The sequence below is a fragment of the Leptonychotes weddellii genome, chromosome 13 (genome assembly GCF_054177405.1).
Source record: "Leptonychotes weddellii isolate Sample4059 chromosome 13, ASM5417740v2, whole genome shotgun sequence".
NCBI lineage: Eukaryota > Metazoa > Chordata > Mammalia > Carnivora > Phocidae > Leptonychotes > Leptonychotes weddellii.
Window position 1 is genome coordinate 36615827 of NC_138381.1, and position 26132 is coordinate 36641958.

At 41.3% G+C, this 26132-nt stretch overlaps 1 protein-coding gene across 2 annotated transcripts in view; it reads left to right on the forward strand.

Annotated features, from left to right (window-relative positions):
• Positions 1-26132, forward strand: part of GAREM1 (GRB2 associated regulator of MAPK1 subtype 1) — a 188049-nt gene that overhangs the window by 130036 nt on the left and 31881 nt on the right. For both annotated transcript variants that reach the window (XM_081801439.1, XM_081801440.1), the window contains exon 3: positions 16645-16775. In XM_081801439.1, coding sequence (XP_081657565.1) covers positions 16645-16775 — 131 coding nt within the window. The remainder of the gene's footprint in view (positions 1-16644; positions 16776-26132) is intronic.

Here is a 26132-nt window from a genome sequence, read left to right on the forward strand (position 1 = left end):
CCTAAAAGTCCTCTCTGCTCTACCTTTTCATCCTTCCCTCTCCACTGATCCCTGGAGGCCACTGATCGTCTTACTGTCTCCATAGTTTTGCCTTTTCCAGGATGTCCTATAGTGGGATCATACAACATGTCGTCTTTTCAGATTGGCTTCTTTCCCTTCTATCATGTGCATTTAAGGTTCCTCTGTATCATTTTATGGCTTGATTACCTTGCTTTTTATAGCTAAAGAATTTGGTGAAAATGTATCCCTGACCTTTACAACAATGAAATTTAGGACCTATGTGATAGGTTTTGATTTTGTGTCTTTGCTAGCTTTCCCATATCCAAGTCCATGCACTAAGCCAAGGTGGGTGTCAAAATTCAGACCGCCCTCCCCCCTTTGCTTTGAGAATGCTGAGTGTGCCCTACATCAGACTTTTAAGAAACCATTTGTGTTTCTGTACGTGGAGTTTTAATCACTTCAGTTTGGGCCGTAAGGTTAAAAACTAAATCCCTTATAATCAAGGCACTTTTTTTCCTAATGGAAACCACAGCTTGAGCAGCTGCTTGTATTATTGTTCCCCTCTGTGGTCCCAGTGGTGTGTGGGAGTTTACTGTTAGGCTGTGGAAAAGGGAGCAAATAAGAAGCCAAGAATGGGGTCATGTTTCAGTAGAGAAATAATGGTGGAATGTTAAAATCCTTGAGTGTTTCCCCCCCCCACACACACACTTTGGACATGCAGTTTGGCTCTCTTTTTCCTTTTCAAATACTTCCATAAGCATGGGAAAGAAGCATATATCATAGGAACTATAGTATTGAAAACCTTTAGACCTCAGCTTTGATTCTATACAGTGTGCTTCCTGTTTTCCTGTAGGTGTAAACTGACAACATGACTCTGAAGTCTTGTCTTTGTCGTGTGCGGCCGTATTTTGCCTGTCTGCGTTGGGGCGCTCTTCCTTTCCCTTGTCTGGGTTGAAATTGTGTTTATCTGTGTATAATGTTTTTTCCTTGTGTCAATTTCTACGTCCCATTTTCTTTGTAAAATCTGTTTCCCTACCTCCCTTTCCCCTCATTTGTCTTCCCTGCTTCCCATTTTCTGTTCACCTTTTCTTCCTCACTTTTTATACTATATGATTTTAAATTCTACAAGTAAAAATTAAAGCCTGGGCAGCTGGCTGCCTCAGTCAGTAGAGCACGCAACTTTTGATCTTGGGGTCATGAGTTCAAGCCCCACATTGGGCATAGAGCATACTAAAAAAATAAAAAATAAAAAAAAATTAAAGCTTTATTTTGCTATTCTTAATTTTTTATGTAGATAAATAGATTATATTTCTCCAGAAGGATCCTACCTCAAATAAAGTTACTTTTTACTTACTGGAAGCTTGATTTTTTTTTTTAAACATAGGTTTTTTTATCCTTAATAGAAGCAGCTGCTTCATCTCGTTGACGAGTACAATGCCAGAGATTAAAAAGAGTGGCTGTGTTCTCATTCCACAAAATGGGGCAAATTATCAGTGACACTGTATACCTTCCATAACCTTAAGTTACACTTAAGTGAAGACCTGTTTTATCATTTAACCAGTTGCCAAGGTCATTTTGGGGATTAAACAAAACAATCTGAATAGCCCTCCAAACTCTATCAAAGAAGAATTCATTGCATATATACAAGAAGTAAATGATACTTCTTTCTGCTATCTTTAGGATATTTTTTTCAGTAACACACAAGGCATAACCAGCTCCTTACCCTATTGACCTCATCCTGAAGAGGGAGGTATTGGTAGTTTGGAGAAGCAGCAAAATAAAGTTGGGCTTAGGATGACAACACAATGAGGTACCATCCTGGGTTTGCTATTGAGTTGCTGTGACCAAAGGCATAGTCCTTAATCTCTGCCAGCTTCCGTTTCCTCATAGGTCAAGTCTCCAGTAATCCCCACCCCCTCATGGACCGTTGAGTGAGATAACGGGTGTAAGAGAGAGAGAGAGAGAGAGGGACTGGCTGGGAAGAGGCGTCCTGAGATAGCTCGGGCCTACTCTGGATTTTTTTCTCTTCTATTTTGTCTTTCCACATTCTGTGTTGAGTCTCTTTCTGAAGAAGCTGGTCATTTAAGAGGCGTCTGGGTGGCTCAGTTGGTTGAGCATCTGGCTCTTGGTTTCAGCTCAGGTCATGACCTCAGGGTCCTGGGATCGAGCCCCACGTTGACCCCACCTCGGGCTCTCTCTCTCCCTCTCCCTCTGCCCATCCCCCTGATCATGCTCTAAATAAATAAATAAAATCTCAAAAAGGAAGAAGCTGGTCATTTAGTATGTGATTGTCTCTTCTAATCTTTGCCAATGCTGGCATTTAACATACTCTGGCATTCAGAAGCAGGCAGGACCTACCATCCTTTATTACATTTTTGGGTTGAATGTATTTGTCAGGACAGGAGTAGGAACTCGGGATATTTCCTGACGGAAGGCTGTCAACAGTCTAGGTCTTATGTGAGCTTGCTCTTAACACTGACGTGGAAGCCTATAAATGAGAGGCCTCCCACTAAAGGTCGTTGTTTCAGCTGAAGGGAGAAATGAAGCATTCCAAGAGCCCAGACCTTCCACCTAAATTTCTTGAACATTTCCTGACCGATACTCACCCGCTTACATATGGCATCACCTAGATCAGTGATGTTATAAGCCCTTGCTCAAACCACAGCCATGCCCTCTTCTCAAAAATGTAGAGTAGTCTCTGGGTTAAATGAGATTTTTTTATTTGAGCCAACCATTAAAAACCATTAAAAATCAGACGTGTTTCCATAAAAATCCAGATTTCCTGCCTCTGGAAATCAGCAGGTGCTAGAGCTATCAGATTACCGTCTCCACCTTTTTACCAGTTTTACCAATTTACAAGACTTTCTGGTCATGTGAGTGCTTGATTTTGAGACTCTAAAAAACCTGTATTTCTCCTGCTTCTAAACACCTACTCTTCAGAGCAAGCATTTATTAAGTGTCTGGTATTGACTCAAACTGTGCTGTCAGAGAAGCAGAAGGCATGATTCCTGCTGTCAGGGCGCTTGTGGTCAACTAAGAAAACAATACAAAAACAGGTGAAGTAGGTGGGGAAGCACTGAATGCTAGACTCTGATAATAAATATGAGTGAAGATCAGCATGGGCTGAGGTCATCAGGGAAAACTTCATGGATGACTGGGTTTGAGCTGGTGCTTAAATTCATTCCCTCATTCAGACATCATTTAAGTACCTACTATGTGTCTTGAACAGTATTGAGCACTGGGAATAAAATGGTGTTAGGCACATCCCCTGTTTCCTTTAGAGAGTTTACTAGTTAGTGTACAAACATAGACATGTAAGCAAATAAGGACAATAAAATATTGTACATGCTTGGATAAAAATCTATAGACAGATAATGAGATCACTAAAGAGTATGGTCAATTATATACCTGAAATAAGATTTTTTTTTTTTTATAGAGTAAGTGATGAGTGAACTGATTCTGGATAAATAGAGTAGCTGAGCCAGGGAATAGAGGAGAGGCATTCCATATACCGAATTCGGTATGAGAAGAAGCATAGTTCACCATGGATGGATCTAGATGGGTTTTAGCATGATGAGAATAAAGTGAGGGCCAGATCTCGGACAGCCTGTGTATTCATTAAGAAGTTAAATTTATAGTAGATAGAGAGCCACTAAAGTCAGAGGATGGAGGGGCACACATCCCAATCCATTCTCCATTGCCTCCGTTCCAGAGGTTGACCTGTAGGGCTGAATCACCAGACTCTCCTGCTCTTTGATTTCCAGGTAAGTTCAGCCAGTGGATAGCTAGCCCCAGCAGGAGATGGGCAGGAAGAGAGTGAGGTCAAGGTCTTTAATTTTCTGGCTTCCTCCCTTGAAGGATCACCAGGGAACAGGTGCATCTCCCCTTCTCAAGGCGACCTTATTTAACATCACTTTCTTCTTCCAGTAACCAGTCCCTCCCCTAGTCCTGGCATGCTATGGTGGTACTTCTCTGCTGCTATTCCTAGGTTATCACTGTGCTTCCCCTGCAGCCCACCCACACCCTTAGCAATAGTCTCATTGTAAATATATCCTCTGCAAATCATCCTCACTTAAAATATGATTAGCTTTTAATTTTAAGCAGTGGCATAAGGAATAGTTTCCTAGAATGGAAGTCAGGGGACAAAGCAATCCACTAGGAGATTAGCCAAAGTGAGAGATGATGCAGTTGGGAACTTACAGTAGTAGTGGAAATAGAAAGAAATTGATTGATAACAGGAAGGGAAGGAAGTTGAATTAACGCCAGTTAGATGTAAGAGATTAGGGAGAGGGAGGGGTCGAGGATGACCACCCAGGGTTCTCACTGGGGTGGCTGCTTGGTTCAAGAAGTAAAAAGATGAGTTCGGTTTTGCATCTGTCAATTTTTAGAGCTTTGTGGGAGAGCTGTTGGAGATAACACAGCAGGTATGGGGTGGGGTTGATGTGGAATTCAGGTGAGGTCTGGCTAGAGAGAAGGTTGGTGTGTTGTCAGCCTTTAGGTGGTCCTTGGAGCCAGGATGATAGAGGCGTTCCCCCAGGAGAGCTGAGAGGGTAGGAGAAGAAGTAGAATAAGGGAGGAAGATGGTCATGCACAGAACTTAGAATGGCACTAAAAGTACCCATAGTTTTGCAGAGACTAAGAAGAAAGCTTGAACAAAGGCAGAGAGGGAGAGAATGAGTATTGATCACACAGGTGGTGGGGGAAACGCTTATAGAAGCAGAGTGGAGTGAGTTTATGGAGAGACTTGAAAACTAAGGCAGAAGAGCCTGATTGGGGCTAGAAATTGAAGGGCTATTATAAGTTTACTTATTTTAGAAGGGAGCACTGAACACTTGAGTGAGGTGAAATCCATTCAGGTTGTGTTTTAAGATGATCCTCGAAGGGCCGAAATGAGAATGGGCTTAACTAAACCTGGAGCTATAATACCAGTATGAAGTGATGAGGATCGAAGCCAGAAGAGTGGCAGGGAGTGCTGAGGGCAGAGTGATTGCAAGGGTCCGAAGGGTGAGAGTTAGGGGAAAATGAGTATAGGAGAAGAAAGATGAAGATGACCCCAAGATTTCCACATTAACTCGTCAGCAGCCACGTTCAAATCTAAGACCTTTATAGGTTCCATCATGTTTACGATAATTGTGCCCCAGAAAATTTCTGATAATTCTGAAGAAGCAACTGGCCAATTAGATACACTGGAAAATGCGATTTTCCCATTTTCAAAAAATAAGGAAACCATTTGCACAGTGTGAAATAGAATGATGCCATTTTGAATCCAGGTCTAGCTAAGTTCAAGGATGGAGTTTCAGAGTAGAAACTAATGGTCTGACTACTTTGTTGTATCATCTTAGGAAAAATAAATAAAAATACCCACAGGTAATTTATGGTGAAACTCACCATATTTTGGCTAATGATTTCTTTCTGTTCTTTGTCTTTAATTCCTGTTCTCTGTGGTTATATGTTTTGAGCCTTTGGGTTCATGTTTGTTCTTTACCTACCTTTTCCCACAGTTCCTTTTCTACTCTCACCTCCCCAAAACCTCATAATTTTAGGAACTAACTAGAAACAATGTAGGAATCGGATTTTAGAATGGGAAATGCTGCATTGTAGTATTTCAAGTTCGTGTTATTTTTTTTTAATTATGCTCAAGATTAAGGGAAATTTCTAAAATTGGTAATAAGAAAAGAACAGAAAATTCACAGAATATGAAATATAAATCACTTATCATAAAAATGAGATCCACCTTTATAATAAGAAAAATCAGTTAAAATTACAATAAAATACTATTTTTCACCCATCAAGTTGGCAATGATAAAAAAATTGGCAATAAAGTCTTAGGAAAGGTAGGAGGAACCACACTGTTGGTGGGAATATAAGTGAGCACAATCTCTATGAAGGTTAGTTCCACAGTATCTCTCAAAAATTAAAATGCACTTACCCTTTGGCCCAAAGATTCCACATTTAGGCATTTTCCCACCAATATACTTGGATTAAGCATGCAATACCTTTGGTACGAGGATGTGAACTTGAGCATCCCTGGCTGCGAAAGATTGAAATCAATCTGAATACCCATCAATAGGGGACTAGTTAAATTAGTGATGGTATTTGCATGGGGTCCAGCTCTTAGAATGAGACAGATTCTCATATGGAATAATGAAATAACTGTACAGAATGCTACCAGTTGTTTTGAAAAGAGTGGCACTGTGTGTGTAGAGAGATTGTATCAGACACTATCTCTGGATGGATGTACAAGAGAATGATAGCCCTGCCTCTGCGAAGAGATCTGAGGGTAATATTGGGAAGGAGACTCTGTTTTCACCCTCTACCCTCAGGTACTGTGTGAATTTTTTGGCAGTTGCATATATTAAGTAATCTTTAAATCTCTTCCCCTTACTCCAGAAAAGGGAAGGGAAGTTGTTCACGAACACTGACAGTTTTGGTAGAGGGTTTAGGTAAATGAGTTTTCATACATTGTTGGTGGAAGTAACCATTTGCTTAAAGCTTTTAAAGGGCATTATATTGGTTGGTGCAATTCAAAATAACAAGATGTGTATCTTTTACCTGGCAATCCTACTTCTACATTTCAATCCTCTAGAAACTCCAGCCTGCATGTATAGGTAAAGATAAAAAATACAAGAGTAGGTGTAGAGTTAAAGTTTGAGTGTAAGTGCAGATTCCTGCCCAGATTTATTTGCTTCCTGAAAAATGTCAACTGGTTTATTATTTCTATCACTTGAGAAGTGTTCATTTCTTCATATTTGGAAAAGGCCCACTGGTTTTAAAGTCCGGTTATTTGAACCATTTAGATTATATTTCACATTTGCACAACAGACCTGAAAGCTTTTAACGTAATGTTGGTGGCCTGTGTCTGAAAGAGGTAAGAGAAGAAAGTGTGCTCTCATTCATTATTTAATAAGCACCTACTATATTCCACGTGTGGGGCAGGGCTGGGCATGCCACACTGAATAACACAGACATGGTCATGGCATTCCAACGTTCCAGGTTTCCTTCTTCTGCTCATTTTAGCTATTCTGAGGCTGCTTTGGTGTTCTGGTGCCATTTTTGTTGCTTTTGCTTTGTTTTCTGTTTTATCATTTTGCACCGATGTATGCAATGTTTCTCTGCTCCCAGAATGAGGGAAATGCCAGTAGAGTGTTGTCATTCTCTTCAGTTATGGGCCCACAGATGGGTACTAGAGAGGCCTTAGCTCTCATTCCGTTTCTTTTTATTTGCACACATAAAGTGGGCCACTGTGCTAAAGGGGTGGTGGACGGTAAAACCTGAGCTGTAAAAGAAGATTTACCACACAGGCCATGCTCGTTACCAGCAATGATGGGGACCCGGGAAGCACGAAACACAGGGAGCCCCAGCTTTGCCAGTGGCATGGAACTTATTTCCCACTGATCATTGACCATAACTTCCCAGCCAGTAACAAACACGACAGACCTGAATTTGGCCACCTCTAACTTTCCCTGTTATTTCTAAATGTCTCAGCATTATTGCTGTCTCTTCTTAATTAGTGTGTTTCCATTTTCATTTCTGACAACTGACCTTTTCCCTCCAAGTAAAGGAGAAGGTATATAGCCCCATAGCATCCTACAGGTGCCTGAAGTGTAGATGCCTGCGGGAGGACTCCGGGCCTCTTAGCTATGCTGTGCACCTCATCCATTCTGAGGTCAGTCACTGATTATCGCCCACAGAAATGGATATTTTCTGGGGCTCCTGGGTGGCTCAGTCATTAAGCGTCTGCCTTCGGCTCAGGTCATGATCCCAAGGTTCTGGGATCGAGCCCCGCATCGGGCTCCCTGCTCGGCGGGAAGCCTGCTTCTCCCTCTCCCACTCCCCCCTGCTTGTGTTCCCTCTCTCGCTGTGTCTCTCTCTGTCAAATAAATAAAAATAAAATCTTTAAAAAAAAAAAGAAATGGATATTTTCTGGATGACAGCTATTTCTTGTCAACCTACTAATTATGCAATATAGTTTTAGGAACGCATCGTGAAAGCAGTGCAGTTAGTACCAATCTTTGCTCTTTAAATGTTATCGTAGGGGCTCCTGGGTGGCTCAGTCGGTTGGGCGTCTGCCTTCGTCTCAGGTCATGATCCCGGGGTCCTGGGATCGAGCCCCACGTCGGGCTCCTGCTCAGCGGGGAGCCTGCTTCTCCCTCTCCCACACCCCCTGCTTGTGTTCCCTCTCTCGCTGTGTCTCTGTCAAATAAATAAATAAAATATTTAAAAATAAATAAATAAATATTATCGTAAATTTAGGTAAGCTGTAATTGATGGGCATGTCATTGGTGTTGAGTTAGTTCCTGCAAGTTTCTGGGTTCTGCAGACAGAACGGTTCTCAGAATGGAGACGTTTTCTGAAATCATCAAAGCTGTTGAAAAACAATGCAGTTTCCTCCCTCTCCAAGACCCGAGTTTGACAGTAACATCTCAGAACAGATGTTTTGATGATCTCCAAATGTTTTTATTTGGTGGCACAAAGACTGTTATTCATGAAACGGTCTGTTAAAAAATTAGTTCCTTCATGTGGGGGTTGTGGGAATATGTGCTATGTAAATCAATTTCACATTTTGGCAGGGAACTGGCTCTTCACTCTTTAGATGGACTCCAGGCTTGGACTCCGATGGGCCACAACAGTCACGGGGAGTATAGTAACGCAAGAGCTCAGCATCTTTCCCAGAGTACTTAAAGTTGACTCATCTGCGAGCGTCATTCTTTTGTAAAAGAACAGAAGCTAAGTAAAAATTCGTAGAAAATTGGTCTTATAAAAGACAGTGAGAGAATGTAGCCACTCATGTTTGCTGGTCATTTGGACTATTCCAATACGATCCACTTCTGCAGCTTACACTTTTTCATTGTAGACCATCCTAAGATAAACATGGGCCAGCTTAGGATGTGTACCTTACAAGGCACCTTACAAGAGACCTCAGTGTAACTATTTAAGAGTATTGCGATAGAAGGGACTGGTCATTGTCAGTCTGATGTCCCGTCCTCTTGCCACTCCCCTGATCCATATTTTCCACTCCTTCCAGCGGGACGGAGGTCAGCGAAGTGTGCGGCCCAAGGTCCAGAACTGACTGCTGCCTGTTTTTGCACATAAAGTTTGGTTGGGACACAGCTGCTCCAGTTTTGTTTCCGTATTGTCTCTGGCTGCTTTCAGGAGACATCGCCAAAGGGGACTAGTTGCAACTGAGACCATTTAGCGCATTTTGAAACCTAAAATATTTACAGAACAAGTTTGCCAACCCCCACTGTAGGAAGTCGCATATATACTGTGACCCATTGTTTAGAACATTACATTACTATAGTCGGTATATTTAGGGGGTGCCTGGCAGGCTCAGTTGGTGGAACATGTGACTTGATCTTGGGGTTATAAGTTTGAGCCTCACATTGGGGGTAGAGATAACTTAAAAATAAAATCTTGAAAAAAAAAGATCTTTGGTATATTTAGATTTTGAAGGCATTTGTAGGATGTAAGAAACGTAAAATAATAATTTGGTTTTAGATCGTCAAACATAGGACTAGGACAATGTTTAAAATAATAATATATGTACACAAAGAAACATATAAACTAAAATCTTCCAGGACAGTCTGAAGGAATTATATGGAAAAGAGGAAAGGGACATTAACTGACTGTTGGATGTCCAATGAACAGTTAAAACAATGAATGAAAGGAATCTATTTTTCTGAGGTACAGTATGTTCAAATGTTAAAACATTTGGTCATATTTAGCTGTTACTTTATTTTTGTTCTTTTTCTTTCATCTGTGTATGTTAATCAGTCTCAGAATAGTTTCTTGTACGTACTCCCATGTGTATGTGATTTCAGGTCTTTCTGTTCAACATAGGTGGCAAACACCGGTGAGACTAGAAGTTTAGAATTTATTCAGCTGAGGGATGCCTTGGGTGGCTCAGTCCATTGAGCATCCAACTCTTGGTTTCGGCTAGGGGTGGTGAGGTTGAGCCCCAAGTGGGGCTCTGCGCTCAGCGGGAGTCTGCTTGAGATGTTCTCCCTCTGCCCCTCTCCCTGCTCTCTCTCTCAGATAAATAAATAAAATCTTAAAAAAAAATTATTCAGCTGAATATTGACACAACAACCATACCAAATATGATTATTCATTTGGTCCATAAGCCAAAATAAATCTGAGGCTGCTGCTAGTGTAAGATCACAAACACAAGAGAAAAAGAACTAAAGAATTGCTTAAAGGTCAAGCCCCCAAATTGGGAGAGTAGAAAAATGGCGTTAAAGGGACAGACATAGTTGTATCAGGAATCCCAGGCTCTATTTTATGAACTAGATTATCAGCAGTCATGACAAACAGGACAAGGAAAACAAAGGATGAGAGTTCTAAAGCTCTTATTTCATGAGAGGAAGCATCCTATTTTGTCAGGAGATGCGTTTTTTTTCCCCTGAGAGGACTCTGTCACCCGAGAAAGGACTTGAACAGTACCTGTGATCACAGTTTGAAGGGAATGCAGAGATGTTCTGGACCCGCACTATCTACCACAGCAACACCTAGCCGCATGCGGCTGCTGAGTGCTTGCAGCCAGGCTGGTGTGAACGGAGGAGTGCCGTAGGGGAACACATACACAGGATTTTCAGGACTTAATGCAAGAAATAATAGTAACAATAAAGACTTAATGCAAAAAAAGAAGGTAAAATATCTCATCAACGATTCTCTTATTTTAGATGTACTGATTTAAGTAAAACATGATTAAAATTAATTTCACCTCTTATTTACTTTTTTTACGTGGCTCCTAGAAAATACGTGATCGCATATGTGGTTCATGCTGTATTTCGGTTAGGCAGCACTAATTCTTTTTTTTTTTTTTTTAAAGATTATTTATTTATTTATTTGAGACAGAGAGAGCACATGAGAGGGGGGAGGGTCGAGAGGGTCAGAGGGAGAAGCAGACTCCCTGCCGAGCAGGGAGCCCGATGCGGGACTCGGTCCCGGGACTCCAGGATCATGACCTGAGCCGAAGGCAGTCGCCCAACCAACTGAGCCACCCAGGCGCCCTAGGCAGCACTAATTCTAAGACAAGTGAGGGTGCAGTAGCACACAGTTGGCCCACAAATGCATTTCTGAAGGGACGGAATAGAATTTAGCAAAGGTGTGTGTGCTTTCGGGTAATCTCTTAGCTCAGAGATTGAACATCTGCAGACCACTTAATGACTATTTGGCATACATGCAGATCCCCCATCCTATTAGGAAAATTTTTCTAAAATACTGATCACAAAATTTGAAACAAAGTATTTCATACTTACAGGAAGATGCTATCATTGGTAGGTTTTCATAAACTATACCTGGTGTAACGATTGTTTGAATTATGTTCGGGTTCCAGATCGACCATTTCTTTTCTTATTCTTGTAACGGATTATTACAGAAATTGGAAATGTTGGGCAAAAACTGGTGTCTCTGTCAGATGGTTCTGGACATTCTAACCAAGTGGACCTCTAAACTTGAATTCTTACTGAAAACTACTTTTGTGTTCCTGTGTATCAAATTCCAATGCTCAAACATTGTCTGTTTCATCCTGGAAGACAACTTCAACTGCTTATCTAATCTAATCTGTTTTATTGGTCCCTAAAAAGTATTATTTGAGGTTCTGTGCATGATTCAGATAATGATTTTTAAGTAGACCAATAACACACCATTGCTTTCTTTCTCTGATGAATGAAAACATTCAGCTAATGTTCAGAAACAGGCAAACCTTGTATATAGTCATGCAGTTCACCTTTTATGTATAATGTTGAAAACCTGCAGTTACTAATGTGTTGCTTCATTGTTTGCTAGTCCTGGGACAGACCAAAGTCATTTTCTGTCTTTTGTTCAGTGAACGTTTATTAAGTACCTATTGCATGTGAGGTTGAGACATGTTGAATTTGGTGCTAATGAGACTCACAAGTATAAATATCCAATAGACTCTTAGATATATGTCTCTAGAAGTTAGAAGAAATTTAGACATCAGATATGTTTATTATATATATATATATACACAGCCATTTGCACAAGAAAAATCCAACCGTTTAACTTTGCCGATCTTCAAAGAAATGCAGATTACAGGCAAGAGATGCTTTTTTAGTACCCAGTGAATTATCTAACTTAAAGAATACTTACTGCAGGGGCACCTGGGTGGCGCAGTTGGTTAAGTGTCTGACTCTTGCTTTCGGCTCAGGTCATGACCTCAGGGTCATGAGATCAAGCCCCACTTTGGGCTCCAAGCTCAGAGAGAAGACTGCTAAAGTTTCTCTCTCCCTCTCCCTCTGCTCCTCCCTGCACTCACTCATGTGTGCGTGTGCGCACTCTCTCTCTCTCTCAAAAAAATAAATAAATCTTTAAGAAAAAAAAAAACACTCACTGCTGGCAAGATTGTGGTCCAACTAAGATGCACATGGAAGAAATATAAATTGGCTACTGGTGGAAATAGAAATTAGTCTACGTATTTTGGAAAGCAGGATAGCCAGGCATGTTAGACAAAAAGAATTGTGTGATGCCCTTTGCTTTAGTAATCCTGCACTAGAAAATTTATCCCACAAAAGCAAGCCAAAAAAGAGAAGAGAAAATCTCTGTGCATCTTGAGAACAGGAAAGGGAGCTGAGGGTTGCTAAATGGTTAGTTGTACTAAGTACTGAAAATCCTCTCATCCAAGCCTTGCTGCAGCCCTTTGAAGTGTCCCCACTTTACGGGTGAGGAAACAAAGCTCAGATGGATTAGTCATGTGTCAGTGGCAGAGTTTGCACTTACTAGCCTAACTCAGATTCATTGTGTAAGAACAGAAAAATAGTTAAATCCAATTATGAAATGTGATGCAAACTTTCTAAGTGTAGTCGTGTGGGGGGAACATCGGAAAATATGGGGAGGAACGGAGATGAAACTGGAGATACTCCATAATTATTAAGAATTTGTACAAGGACTAAGTAGAATAAAGACAATGAAAGCTTGATTTATTATTGTGGCAGAATCTGTTTAAGCAGTACTGATATTGCTATAATTTCTTAAAATTTTTAAAAATTCTGTTGTTTTTTTGTGAAAAGAGTATAATCTAACGTATTTTGACTATATTTGCGAATGTTTTATTCATACCCCTCCATATCTCTAAACGTATATGACCTGTTACATCGTATCTGGCTGCATTCTCTACGTTGTCCTCATCGCCCTCCCCTTAACTCCTGAAAACTCTCCCTTCAGGGTCCATCACCAACAAAATCCCTATGTCCTTAAACTCTTCTCTGAAATTACTTTTATCTTGTTAAACCCTAACCTGGGTATGCCCTGAAAACACCACTTCCCTGAAGCCCTCTCAGATGGCCGCTCCATTTTTTGCCCCAAAGTTGAAGAGCTGGGTTCTTCAGTGCTCCCTTGACCATTCCACTTCTCCCCTCCCTAGAAACTCTCAGCTTTAATCTCGTGTCCTCAGACTCTCGCCCGCTACCCCATCGTTGCTCCTGATCTAGGATCCCTCCCCCATTTCTCCATAATTTTCACTCCTGGCTCACTGCCTTTCTTTCCAGCATTCCTTCTCTCTTCATTCTTGGGGATTTCAATGCATAGATATGCGATCCTTCTAATACCCCCTGGCCTCTTAGATTCTCTAGCTTCTCGTCACCTCAACCTTTACCTCCCACGGTTGCCCCCTAGACTGCGTCATCACCAACCACTGCATGCTTCCATTATCTCAAAGTGCATGCCTTCCTCACTGACCACTCCTCTGCTAGGCTCTTGAGCTCCCTCGCTTCAGAAATTCGACTCCATCAGAACCCACTATCCATCGATTCCACTACTTTTCACCCTCATTCCTCCCTCCCAAGCTGTTGGGTCCAGCTCAGGCTCCCCGGACAGACATTATATTCGCTCCCTTGCATATATCCTGGCTCCTCTGCCCTCCTTCATGTCTCATCCTCACTTGGCAGTTTTACAATCCTGGCTGAATCCAGATCTCTGCCCACTTGGTGCCAGCCCCTATGCGTCGCACTTTGGCTGGAGAAAAATGCAGAACTGTACTGTTCGGTTTCACTTTTAATTCATGACCGTGAAACTCAAGTGGGAACTTAGGGCTGTCCAGCAGTCATGATGTGTCATTCACTCTCAGTGGACTTTTTACGGTCTTCTCCTCTTTCCTTAGCCCTCCCACAGCTCATTCCTCAATCGTACTCTCAGTGGATGCCTTTCTTCCAACTTTTGCTGGAAATATTGAAGCAATAAGAGGGAGCTCCCACCGGCTCCCACTGAGCTGTCACACGGGAGCTCCTGCTGAGGACCAGCCCCTCCACTCCCCTGTCACCTCTGCCTACCCAGGGACATGCTCCAATAATTCCATCCTCCTAGGCTTGTCCCTCCGTTGGTTATTCCCATCAGCATCCACCATATTAAGGAAACCAGAAACACTCCCTCGATCCTATTCCATGTGCTCCCTCAGCTACCACGCCGTGTCTCTTCTCCCCTTCGTAGCCAAACTCCCCAAATGTCACCTGCTGTCCATTCCTCTTACTCCCACTCCTCCCTTCTCAGTCTCTCCTAAATCCAGCTCAGTCAGGCTTGACCCCAACTGTTCCACTGCTCCTGTCGAAGTCCCCACTTAAATACAAGTTGCTAAACCCGACAGTTGTCAGCTCTCATTTCAGAGCTCCTTGAAGTGCTCGAATCACTGGCTTCTAGAATGCACCCCTTCTGGATTTGCCTCTCACTACCACCCCCCCTCCAGCCAGTCCTTCTAAGTCTCCTGGAACTCAAACCTTAGACCTCTTCTCTGTCTACACTGAAACCCATGCTCCTCATCAGTAAGTGCTGTGGCTTTAAAGATCGTCTGTGTGCGGATGACTCCTAGATTTATTATCTCAGCCCAACTTCTCCCTGAGCTCCACATGTATATGTTCATCTAAGAGCTTTTGGGATATCTTTATTGCATGCCTAGTAGACGTCTCAGACTGAACTGATCCAACCCCCACCCCTCCAAACCTGCTTCCTTCAGCTGCTCAGGCTAAATTCGTAACACTTTCTCACCTTTTCCAAACCCCTGCCATCTCACACCTGGCTGACTGCAGGAGCCTCCTCACTGCTCTCTGCCCCTACACCTTGCACCTTCACAGTGTGTTCTCAAAACAACAACCAGAGTGGTCCTTCTATAACATTGGTTAGATCACTTCTTCACGCATACTCCCAGTGGCTCTCAGATAAAGAGCTACAAGTCTTCAAAGCTGTACGTAGTCTGACCACCTATTATTTCTCAGACTTTATTTCTCTTCCCTCTTACCTTTTACTTACCCCACTCCAGCCAACACTGGTAGCATGCCAAGTGGGCAGCTACCCATCCACCTACAGCTCTTTGCCTAGACTATTGCCTATGATTAGAATTCTGAGAACACACCTCCCTGCACTCTCTGTCCCCCTTGCCCAGCCGTATTAACAATATTTCTCACCCCCTGACCTATTATATACCCTAGTCATTTATTGTATTTATCATTGTCTCCTGCTACAATGTAAGATTCAGGAGGATAGAGATTTTTATCTGGCCTATTTATTGACTTCTCCCCAGCATCTAGGATAACGCCTCCACCTAATAGATGCTAAAAAAAAGTCCTGAGAATATGAATGAAAGTTCTCCTATTTCCTCCTGATGCCCCACAGACACATGCTGAGAGATCTGCCTCATTATAGCTTTTAATTCCTTTTCAAGTTTCTCAAGTGTTAGATTGTAAACAGCATTCAGAAAAATGACTACCAAGAAACACTATGTCTTTGCCTTGAGTACATATGGTCTTTTATTCTAAACTGAAAACAACAACTCCGGAATGGAGCACAAGTGTCATCAATATTGAAAGTATATAAAGAGCAATAGATCCTGGAAATTTTTAGGAATACGTTCAAAGTTCTTTGCAAATCCCCCAAATTGTGGATACCATGATGGTATATTCTTCTCATGAACTTCATACAGAGCAATAAAAAGGAAAGAAGGAAGCCACATGTGGCTCCAGATGCCACCTGGCTTGTCGCCAGGCTCACTGGTTGGATGGAGGCTCACCCCCTGGCCCAGCGCCGCTCTGCTCATGCTTCACACTTGTGCGGCAGTAACACCACAAATTACCGCGGCTCACGAGCCCTCGGCATCGCCCACATACTGTTGAAACCAAGGATATCAATTCTGTGAGAGCCCAAGGTCCACTGTATTATTTTGCCCTACCTGCAAGACTTTTAAACACTAATTTTTTTAAAAATTAGCTCCCCCAGGTCGCTCAGCGTTCGTTTTAGAATATCACGTGTGTGGGTGTTAATTACAACTCAGTGACAAGGTTATTCCTGTGAAACACAAAATGAGCAATCATTTGTAACAGAGTAGATTTTCACTTTGAGACCAAATTACAGATAAGCGTCCATTCGGTTTGATTTTGGTCATCGGGTAACAAACTCTCGATGTGAACAAAAAATGAAAAAGAAAAAATAACATGTGTTTGTTTTCATCTGTGAGCTGATTTTTCGACATGTATTCTAGTTGAAGGAAACCTTCTGCCGTGGTAAATTTTTCCCCCAATGATAATGATCAGAAGCCTTTGACAAAGAAGAGTGGGCGTAAGGAAAGGGGGATGCTGTTGCCACGGTGACAGCCGGCCAGCATAAACGTCTCACATCTCTTCTGTTTATCGTGTATTTTAGGGCAATTCAAGCTGCTGGAACAAGACCGAGATATAAAGGAGCCAGTGCAATATTTCAACAGTGTGGAGGAGGTGGCCAAAGCATTTCCTGAGCGCGTGTACGTCATGGAGGAAATAACATTCAACGTGAAGGTAGCTCTAGAAGAACCAAATATTTATCCTCACTGAAATAATTTAACTTTCAGGTCATTGTGTACACAGTACGTTCCCCTCTGTGCCTCGTAGGAGAGTTCCGTCCTCCTAATGGGTTCGTGTCAGTGGCCAAAACTGGTCTTTTTAAGAACCGTATGAGCTGTAGCTGATCTGACTCTCCAACAGGTTACGATGTTAACACTATCTCTTGTTAGAACAACTGTCGAGGCAGATCAAAAGGGTTTTGTTTTTTTTTTTAATTTGGACTTTATTCTCTAATATGTAACAGTTGTTTGGCCAGCTCCTCTGTGGGGTGGATGCTCCGCTTGTGGGAGCAAAAGCAAAAGGCTTATGACACAACTAATACCGCATACTTAAAGAAAAAGAGAGAAACTTTCAGAGTACACCCAGACACCGGCTTATATTCATTCCATTCTCTGCAGACTATCTCTGTCGGTACACACAGGGAAAATTGATGTGTAGAATGTTGCCCAGTAGGTATTTATCGATCTTGGTTCATCAGAGAAAAGCTGAATAGTGTTTACTGTGCTGTGTTCTGTGTTCGTTTTGTGTTCTTATGGGGACAGTTCTGTCTCCGGCTACATAGTGAGCGAGCTCCTTTGGCTAGATCTGCTGTTAACCAGGGAAGCAATGTCACTGAGGCGCAGCCTCTTTGCCTGTGAATCCACTGTGTTTTCTTCAGCAACACCCACAGTTATGCTACAATATTCTCGAAAGTGTTCACATTGAAAGCATTAACCTCATTTCAGCAGGAAGTCCAACTAAGTCACATTCTCTAAACATTTCAATATTTGGGGGGCAAGATGCCTGTTTGTTAGCAATTCACTCTATATGAAAAACAGACTGTGGGGTATCTTAGTCCAAGAATGTAACAGTGTCTTTGTGGATGAGTCACTCCACCCACACTCCTCAGGAAAGGGGGAAAATGCCCAAGACAGCCTCTTTACTGGAGCAGTGGTCCTGCCCATTTGATCGGCTAAGCCAAGTCATCCTTCCAGTTCTAAAATACAGCTGCTATCGGGGCGTGTGGGAGGCTCAGATGGTTAAGCGTCTGCCTTCGGCTCAGGTCATGGTCCCAGGGTCCTGGGATCGAGCCCCGCATCGGGCTCCCTGCTCCGCGGGGAGCCTGCTTCTCCCTCTCCCACTCCCCCTGCTTGTGATCCCTCTCTCGCTGTGTCTCTCTCTGTCAAATAAATAAAATCTTTAAAAAAAAAAAAAAAAATGCACACTTTGCGGGGCGCCTGGGTGGCTCAGTCATTAAGCGTCTGCCTTCAGCTCAGGTCATGATCCCGGGGTCCTAGGATCGAGTCCCACATCGGGCTCCCTGCTCGGCGGGAACCCTGCTTCTCCCTCTCCCACTCCCCCTGCTTCTCCCTCTCCCTCTACTGTTGCCCCTGCTTGTGCTCTCTCGCTCTCTCTGTCAAAAAATTAAAAATGAAAAAAAACTAAATACAGCTTTCTTTGGTTTTATTAGTAAAATGCGTAAATTTTGTGTCCTGTTAAATTCTTTACTAGCTAAATTATGCTGGTATTCAAAAATATTTATAACTTTTAAGCCCTTCAGTAACTTAGTCTATGAGTCCTCAAGACAACTTAAACTTACCTTGAAGATTTGTGAAAACATGTTCATTTTTAAACATACCAAGATTCTTTGGTCAGAAGTTCATCAAATCCTATTTGATTCTTGTCTTGATAGGATTTAAATCTTTCCTTAAAGCTTCTATTTAAAATTTCCTAAGTGGAAAAAAAAAATTGTCTACAAAGAAAGCTCATACTTTTTAAGCTGTTTTCTAAAAACCTTGTATTTGCTGATAAATCATGAGAAATCAAGCATAAAAATTTATGATTTTTTTAAGATTTTGTCAGGTATTAAAATTTAACAGTCTTTTGTGGCATGTAGTACTTGTAAAAGATTTTTTTAAATGCCTCTAGCACCTGTTTTGTGTGTGTGTGAATTTGTATGAAATCAGCAATGATTGAAAGAATAATACTGAAATCTGGGCTCCTGGGTGGCTCAGTTGGTTAAGCGACTGCCTTCGGCTCAGGTCATGATCCTGGAGTCCCGGGATCGAGTCCCACATCAGGCTCCCTGCTCAGCAGGGAGTCTGCTTCTCCCTCTGACCCTCCTCCCTCTCATGCTCTCTGTTTCTCATTCTCTCTCTCGCAAATAAATAAAATCTTAAAAAAAAAAAAAAAGAAGAATACTGAAATCAATACAGTTTGATGGTTTTGTTTTTTTTTTTTTTACAGAATACCAGGATTGACTTAGTTTACTCAAGCATACATAATAGAGATGCCATTTAAAAATTCAGCACAGGAATGTGAATGTATTTAACACTGCTGACCTGTACACTTAAAAATGGTTAAGATGATAAATTTTATGTTATGTATATATTAGCACAATTTTTCTAAAAAAGCCAAAAAAAATTTCAAAGGCACAGACAAATGGGTAAGTGTATGGACTATAAGTTTACAGCATCCATAGAGCTGACTGGACTTGGGTTAAGTTCCTGTGCTATGCATACATAAATATTTAATACCTCTCGTCTATTACTTACAAAGTTTTAAGATGCTATCACATCCATCCGGCATTAATCATTAGGACATCGTTCAATTATATTCAAAGAAGAATTGATCAAGGAACCTCAGGAAATTTGCACAAAGAAAAACACAAATGTCTGTATGCCTAGTGAATAAATACCCAAGTAAATAAATAAACCAAGGAGGTTTATGGAAAAGATGTCTGGGTACTACCTGGACCACCCTCCACCCCCAAAACACAATGTTGGAAGTCGTGGTCTGTAAGAATTGATCATAATGTGCATGTGTGCAGTGCTTAATGGGAGAGCTAAGTGGTATGCTTGGTTACTACTTTGCCTGGAGAGGAAGAAAAAAAATTAAAAATAGTACAACAGGGGCGCCTGACTGGCTCTGTTGGTAGAGCATGCGACAGTTCAAGGCCCATGTTGGTCATAGGGCTTACTTAAAAAAACACAACAGTACCACATTCTCACAAATACAGCTATTATAAATAGTATTAAATAGATAGTGTTAATTATTATATAAATATAGATATTATCCAGAAAGCAATTTTTTAAGTGATAACAGAATTCAGACCTCCTTGCAAAACTTCACCCTCTACTCCATTTCAAATATAGCATAAATTAGACCAAGAGGATAAACAACAGAAGAAATGACTTGCAGTTAAGAATTGGCAGCTAACAGACATCTTGGGAGTCAAAAGGCACAATTATTAATTGAAATAAAGAAAAAAATATATATATATTAGAGAGAGAGTCATATATACTTATAATAACAAATAGAAATGAAGCATAGTAACGCTGTGGAGTAGAACAGAGGTGTTGAAAGATTGGGAACTCTATAGTGGTTGTTACTTTTAAGACTGTAGCAGAATTTTATCTAAAATTTAATGGATAGGATTAGTACTGTTCACAAATTTATTTAAAATTAAGCCATTCCTGGGGCACCTGGCTGGCTCAGTTGGTGGAGTGTACGACTCTTGATCCTGGGGTCATGAGTTCGAACCCCACGTTGGGTGAAGAGATTACTTTTAAAAAAATTAAAAATAAGCCATTCCTTTTATCTTGAAGTTAAATGTCTTGAAGATGCCTTGATGTGCCTGATTGCCCCATCATTGATTAACTTGCATTAAGTGAATTAATATATGTTAAATGTTTAATTCTTTTTTTTTTAAGATTTTATTTATTTATTTGAGAGAGAGAGAATGAGAGAGAGCATATGAGAGGGGGGAGGGTCAGAGGGAGAAGCAGACCCCCTGCCGAGCAGGGAGCCTGATGCGGGACTCGATCCAGGGACTCCAGGATCATGACCTGAGCCGAAGGCAGTCGCTTAACCAACTGAGCCACCCAGGCGCCCTTAAATGTTTAATTCTTTAACCAGCAAATATATTTTAAAGCACCTCCTGTATGTCTAGCCAATGGGAACAAATAGTGAATATGCAAACCCTGGAGGTTATCATCAATTGAAGTGGCAGACAATAAATATACAAGTACAAATACTACCTCCAAATAAAGAGATCAAGGAGACAATTGGGTGTACAAGTTTGGAACTTGGGGCAAGGAATGGACTTATATGTTTGGGGCTCATCAGCTCCTAGATGGCATTTGAAGCCGTAGAGCTAGTTGAGTTCACACCTACATCTGTGGTTCTCAATCAGGATGATTTTTTTTTCCCTCCCAGGGCCATTTGATAATGTCAGGATACAATTTTGATTGCTACAGCTTGGGGAAGGGTGAGTGCTACTGGCTTCTAGTGGATAGAGGACAAGGATGCTGCTAAAAATCCTAGAGTGCACAGGAGAGCCCCACATCAAAGAATAATCTGGCCCAAAATGTCAGTAGTGCCAAAGCTGAGAAACTCTGACCTAGACACTAGATAAAGAAGAGAAGAGACCAAGGAATGAGCCCTGGAACACCCCAGCACTGGGGTCCAAGAGAGATTGCAGGGAGTAACAATGAGATAGAAAGATGGTGGAGCATGTGGATAGACGTTCGAAGAAGCCAAATGGCTTTAAAAAGTGTTTCAAAGAGGAATGGACAACAGTGTCAAGCACTACTTACTGAATGAATTAGAGGAGGACTGGGAACCAACCGTTAAATTCAGCAGAATGGAAGTCTTGTTAGCCTTGACAGGAAGAAAATAGTAATCAGCTCAGAGACCCAGAAAGTAAGTTTACCAGGGAAGTACAGTAGGATGGTCCCAGAGTTTTGTCAAAGTATATGCATTTCAAGTGAGATTACTCAGCACCAACTTTTTTTCTTTGGCTTCCTGGATGCAGATACAGAATAAACAGAGCATTAGGTTTAATCAGAGTTGGGGCTCTACTGGATAAGTATAACAGAAATTAGCAAAGATGTAGATGAAGTGTGCCCTAGAGTGACAGGTAGTGATGAGCCATAGACTCCTCACTGGTTAAAGAAGTATGAATACAAGAAGTGTAACCCCAGTGAAAACTAGAGATCCTAACGGGGTTAAGGAACTTCTGAAGTGGTTAAGAAAGTGATGTGCAAAATTGGTAGAGTATAAAATGCTTGAAATTGGACTTTACGGAATAATATAGGAAATGGCAGGAGTAGCTGAATAATACAGGAAATGGCAGGAGTAGCTATTTTTTCAAATCTAAGTATGTCCGGGGCGCCTGGCTGGCTCAGTCCGGGGAACACGTGACTCTTGATCTCGGGGTTGTGAGTTTGAGCCCCATGTTGGGTGTGGAGATTACTTAAATAAATAAACCTAAAAAAAAATAGACAAAAACAAGTCTAAGTATGTCCATTTGAGTGGGCAACTAAGGTGGTAGAACAGAAAATGGAAGACGAGATGATCAAGGAAATGAAAGAATATGTGGACCGGTAGCCTCTTGCTCATCATTTGTGTTCATTGGCTCCAATCCCTCCAATCCCTCCTAAGCATTCGATATTTCAAAACAGCAAAAAAAACCAGAACAAAACAAAACAGCAGTCACTAGCCTCTTTCATTGTCTCCTTTATCCATCTAGTTCCCATGGTGAGAGTTCTGTTTTTGTTTACCTGCTTTACTGCATTTTTTTAAAAGATTTATTTATTTTTTTGAGAGAGAGAGCACAGGAGCAGGGTGAGGGGGAGGGTAGAGGGAGAAAGAGAGAGAATCTCAAGCGGGAGCCCGACATGGGGCTTGATCCTACGACCCTGAGATCATGACCTGAGCCGAAATCAAAAGTGGGACACTCAACCAACTGAGCCACCCAAACACCCCTACGTATTTGTTTTTAACTGTAATGGGGACTTTCTTTCTTAATTGTTTGTTTTAATTTTTCATCAGCCATCTCTACCGTCGTGTTTACTTCCAGAGTCAGCAGATGTCCTATGTCAGTTGGGTACCCCAACTAAAGACTCATTCCTCTACCTTTTAATAAGAAGAATCGCCGCATGAATAATTTTCAGGCATGCACCTTTCCTAAAACAAGCTCCCGTGATCTAAAGAGCATATTGGACTGTGTAGTGTAGCTCAGGCTCTGGATTCGGAGCTAAGTTCACGCACCGAGTTCAGGCATTGGACTGTGACCACAGAAAGGTCACATGACCCCCTCGGTCTAGGTGTCATCCTAGGTGTCATCACCTGAAAAACAGGGATGATTCTATCCTCCTCAGAGACTTTTCATGTGAATTAAATGAAGTAATGCACTAAAGTGCTCTGCAAGTGTCTAGTATAGGAGTTGGCAAACTATAGCCTTGGGTAAGGCACCTTTTTGCAAATAAAGTTTTATTGGGACACAGCCACCCCGTGCATACAGGTGTTCAATGTCTATGGCTGCTCCCACATTACAATAGTAGAATTGAGTAGTTACAGCAGAGATCATATGGCACACAAGCCTAAAATTATTACTGTCTGGCCCTGTAAGAAAAAGTTTGCCAACCCCTGATTCAGAACATAAAATCATACTAAATTAAGTTTCACATTAGAAAAAAAAAAAATTCCCACCACAGATTATTTCACTTACTCTTTATTTAGTACTTTGTACCCTGTACTTGATATTAAAAACTCAGTACATAGTAACTGTTGTTGTTGTTTCAAAATACCCCTTCACCTCAAATACTTTTTTGGAAACTTATTATACTGGTACCCAGTGAATTATTTCAAATGTCTTCCAGCCTTTGGACTAAGCCCAATAATGATGAGAAATTTTCCCACACATCTACTTTCTGCCATCAAAATAATGACTAACAAATTACGTCTTAATTTCACTTCCGTCTTTACTGAGACGTAAGCAGAGGGAAGAAAAGATGGCCTTCAGTTTGGCACTGGGTAACTTGCCATCCTCGGTAAGTGCGTAAGAGGTGTTCTGACTTCATGGCTCTCACCCAAAAGCTTTCTACATTAAAATTAGTGCTCTCAAGTCAGAGGGAGTCCAGATACCCTAATCTGGATGCTATAATGTTGCTATTTTCATTCCAGCTAGTGAGGTCCAAGGTTTCAGCTGTTCCAGCATAGATTTTCCCCACAGGCAAAATAACAAGTTTGCATTGTCTCAACTGGGGGAAATGCCTCACTGGGGAATAGTGAGACTTCAGGCAGACCTGGAGCATAGTCACCACTTCTGCCTACACAGACCTCTTAAGAACCATTACCATGTGGTCTGGGGCAAGAGCTGAGCCGACATTCCTGTCACCTGCATATCAGCTCGTGATTACTGGGTTTGGCACCTGTTTCTGGCAGGGGGGGCAGTGTCTAGTGGCCAAGCTATCCTAATGGGAGAAGGATTGCAGTGTTGTCTTTTTTTAATAGGAAAAAAAAAATCCTGTAAGATTCAGAGAACTTAAATGATAGCTGAGCTTCTCCATACGAGAAACATGACCAAGAGTAAAATACAATATTATAAATAATCCAGCACGACTAAGGAAGTTTACAGACAAGAGTTTTTATAATCATCACATTTTAGATCTGGAAAGGCCCTTAGACACCACTGAGTCCTACTCCTCCTTTTGACAAATAGGAAAACTAAGAAACAGATGTTAGCTGACTTCATTGATTCACACAAAGCCACAAAACTACTTAGGAGCAAAGCTAGGTTTCCTGATTCAATCCGGTCATCTTTGTGCTCCCCTGAATGCTATTTGTGGATTTGAGATAAGGCTCATGATTGTGATCAGAATATCCTTTCCAATGACACAGTAGCTTGCACAGTTAATTCATTTTCTTATTTAAAAATCTAAATAAATGTGTCCTATAATTATTACCCAGCCAAATCCTCTGTCTTTTGTACTTTGGAAACAGCTATGGTCTCACACACAGGACTTGGCAGCTTTTATGAATATCCTACATGTAGATTTTTAGATCTTTCCTGATGCCAGTATTTAAAAAAGGAAATCCTACAAGTTAACTTGCTATCAACATCAGTGTAGCATGTGTCAAACGAACCCTTTTGAAAATAACAAAAATACCTCTGTAAAGTATTAACCCAGAATTTTTTAAGTATTACCCAGTATTATCATAGAAACCAGGCTACATACAGTTGGGCTTTTGATTGTTGCTTGAAGCGGTGTTAAAGATGGCAACAATGCACCACAGAATAAATGAGCGAGAGTTCTAAAGTTTAAGGTGAGTGGTTCGTGCAACTTGATGCTAAACTTTGGATTTTTTCCAAGGCTTCCAAGTTACTGACCCAAGTCACAAATTTGAGACAATTCATGTGCCTTTTATCTTAACGTATTAGTTACCCTTTTTAAAGTTGCCTTCTGAAAAAGGTGAAGAAATAAAGCTCTTCCTTTTCTGCCAACTAGTTAGACTGTATCTTTTTTTTTTTTTTTTAAAGATTTTATTTATTTGACAGAGAGAGAGATAGCGAGAGCAGGAACACAAGCAAGGGGAGTGGGAGAGGGAGAAGCAGGCCTCCTGCCAAGCAGGGAGCCCGATGTGGGACTCGATCCCAGGACCCTGGGATCATGACCTGAGCCGAAGGCAGACGCTTAATGACTGAGCCACCCAGGCGCCCTAGTTAGACTGTATCTTATTTCCATGTAAAAGTAGTTAACAAATTAAACATATGTCCTGTTATCTTTCTTTACTCCTTTTGACAAAACAGCTACACACAAGGCCTTGAGAATGTATTAATGGAGAGGTTTGGGGCGGCTTGTGATTCTACTCTTGTCATAATTATTTTATTCTCTGATATCTTTCTGATCATTTTGTCTTTTAGGCAAAAATAGCTTGCTATGTTGACTCTGTTCTGCGTCTGTTGGCCATTCTATGGCCATCCTGTAAAGTAATAAAAACAGAGGTGCTGAAACATTAGTGTTCTTTGGGGAAATTGTGTGTGTGTGTTGTTTTAAGAGTGTAGTTCAGGCATAAGCACCATTCCTAGTTTAAAATACCATTCCTAGGGTCTGTCATGACAGCTCAGAAAAAACATCTCCTCCGCATGTTGTAAGATTATAATAATCAGAGGGGTGGGTTTTTCTTACGAGGTTTCAAAATGAATAGGGATCATTTGCTCTGACATTTTCTACCTCCTCTCTGGCACCTTTAGAGTACGAGTAATTTTAGTTAGCCAGCTTTTGGGGGAGCTGTGAATTTTATCAAAAGTTCTGTCCAAAGAACTATAATTTCATTTCAGTGTCCTGAAATGTATAATACTTTTCTGCCGTCTTAACGAGAAGTACTTGAACAAAAGTTAAACTTCTCTCCATCTCCTGAGATGTGTATGACTTTTGTCTTTATGTGGAGAGACCTTACACACTGAGAATTGGGTGTTTTATGGTCTCATTCAAATTGTTGCCTCTTATATTAGAATACCTGCCTTAATTAACCATCCCTGTTTCC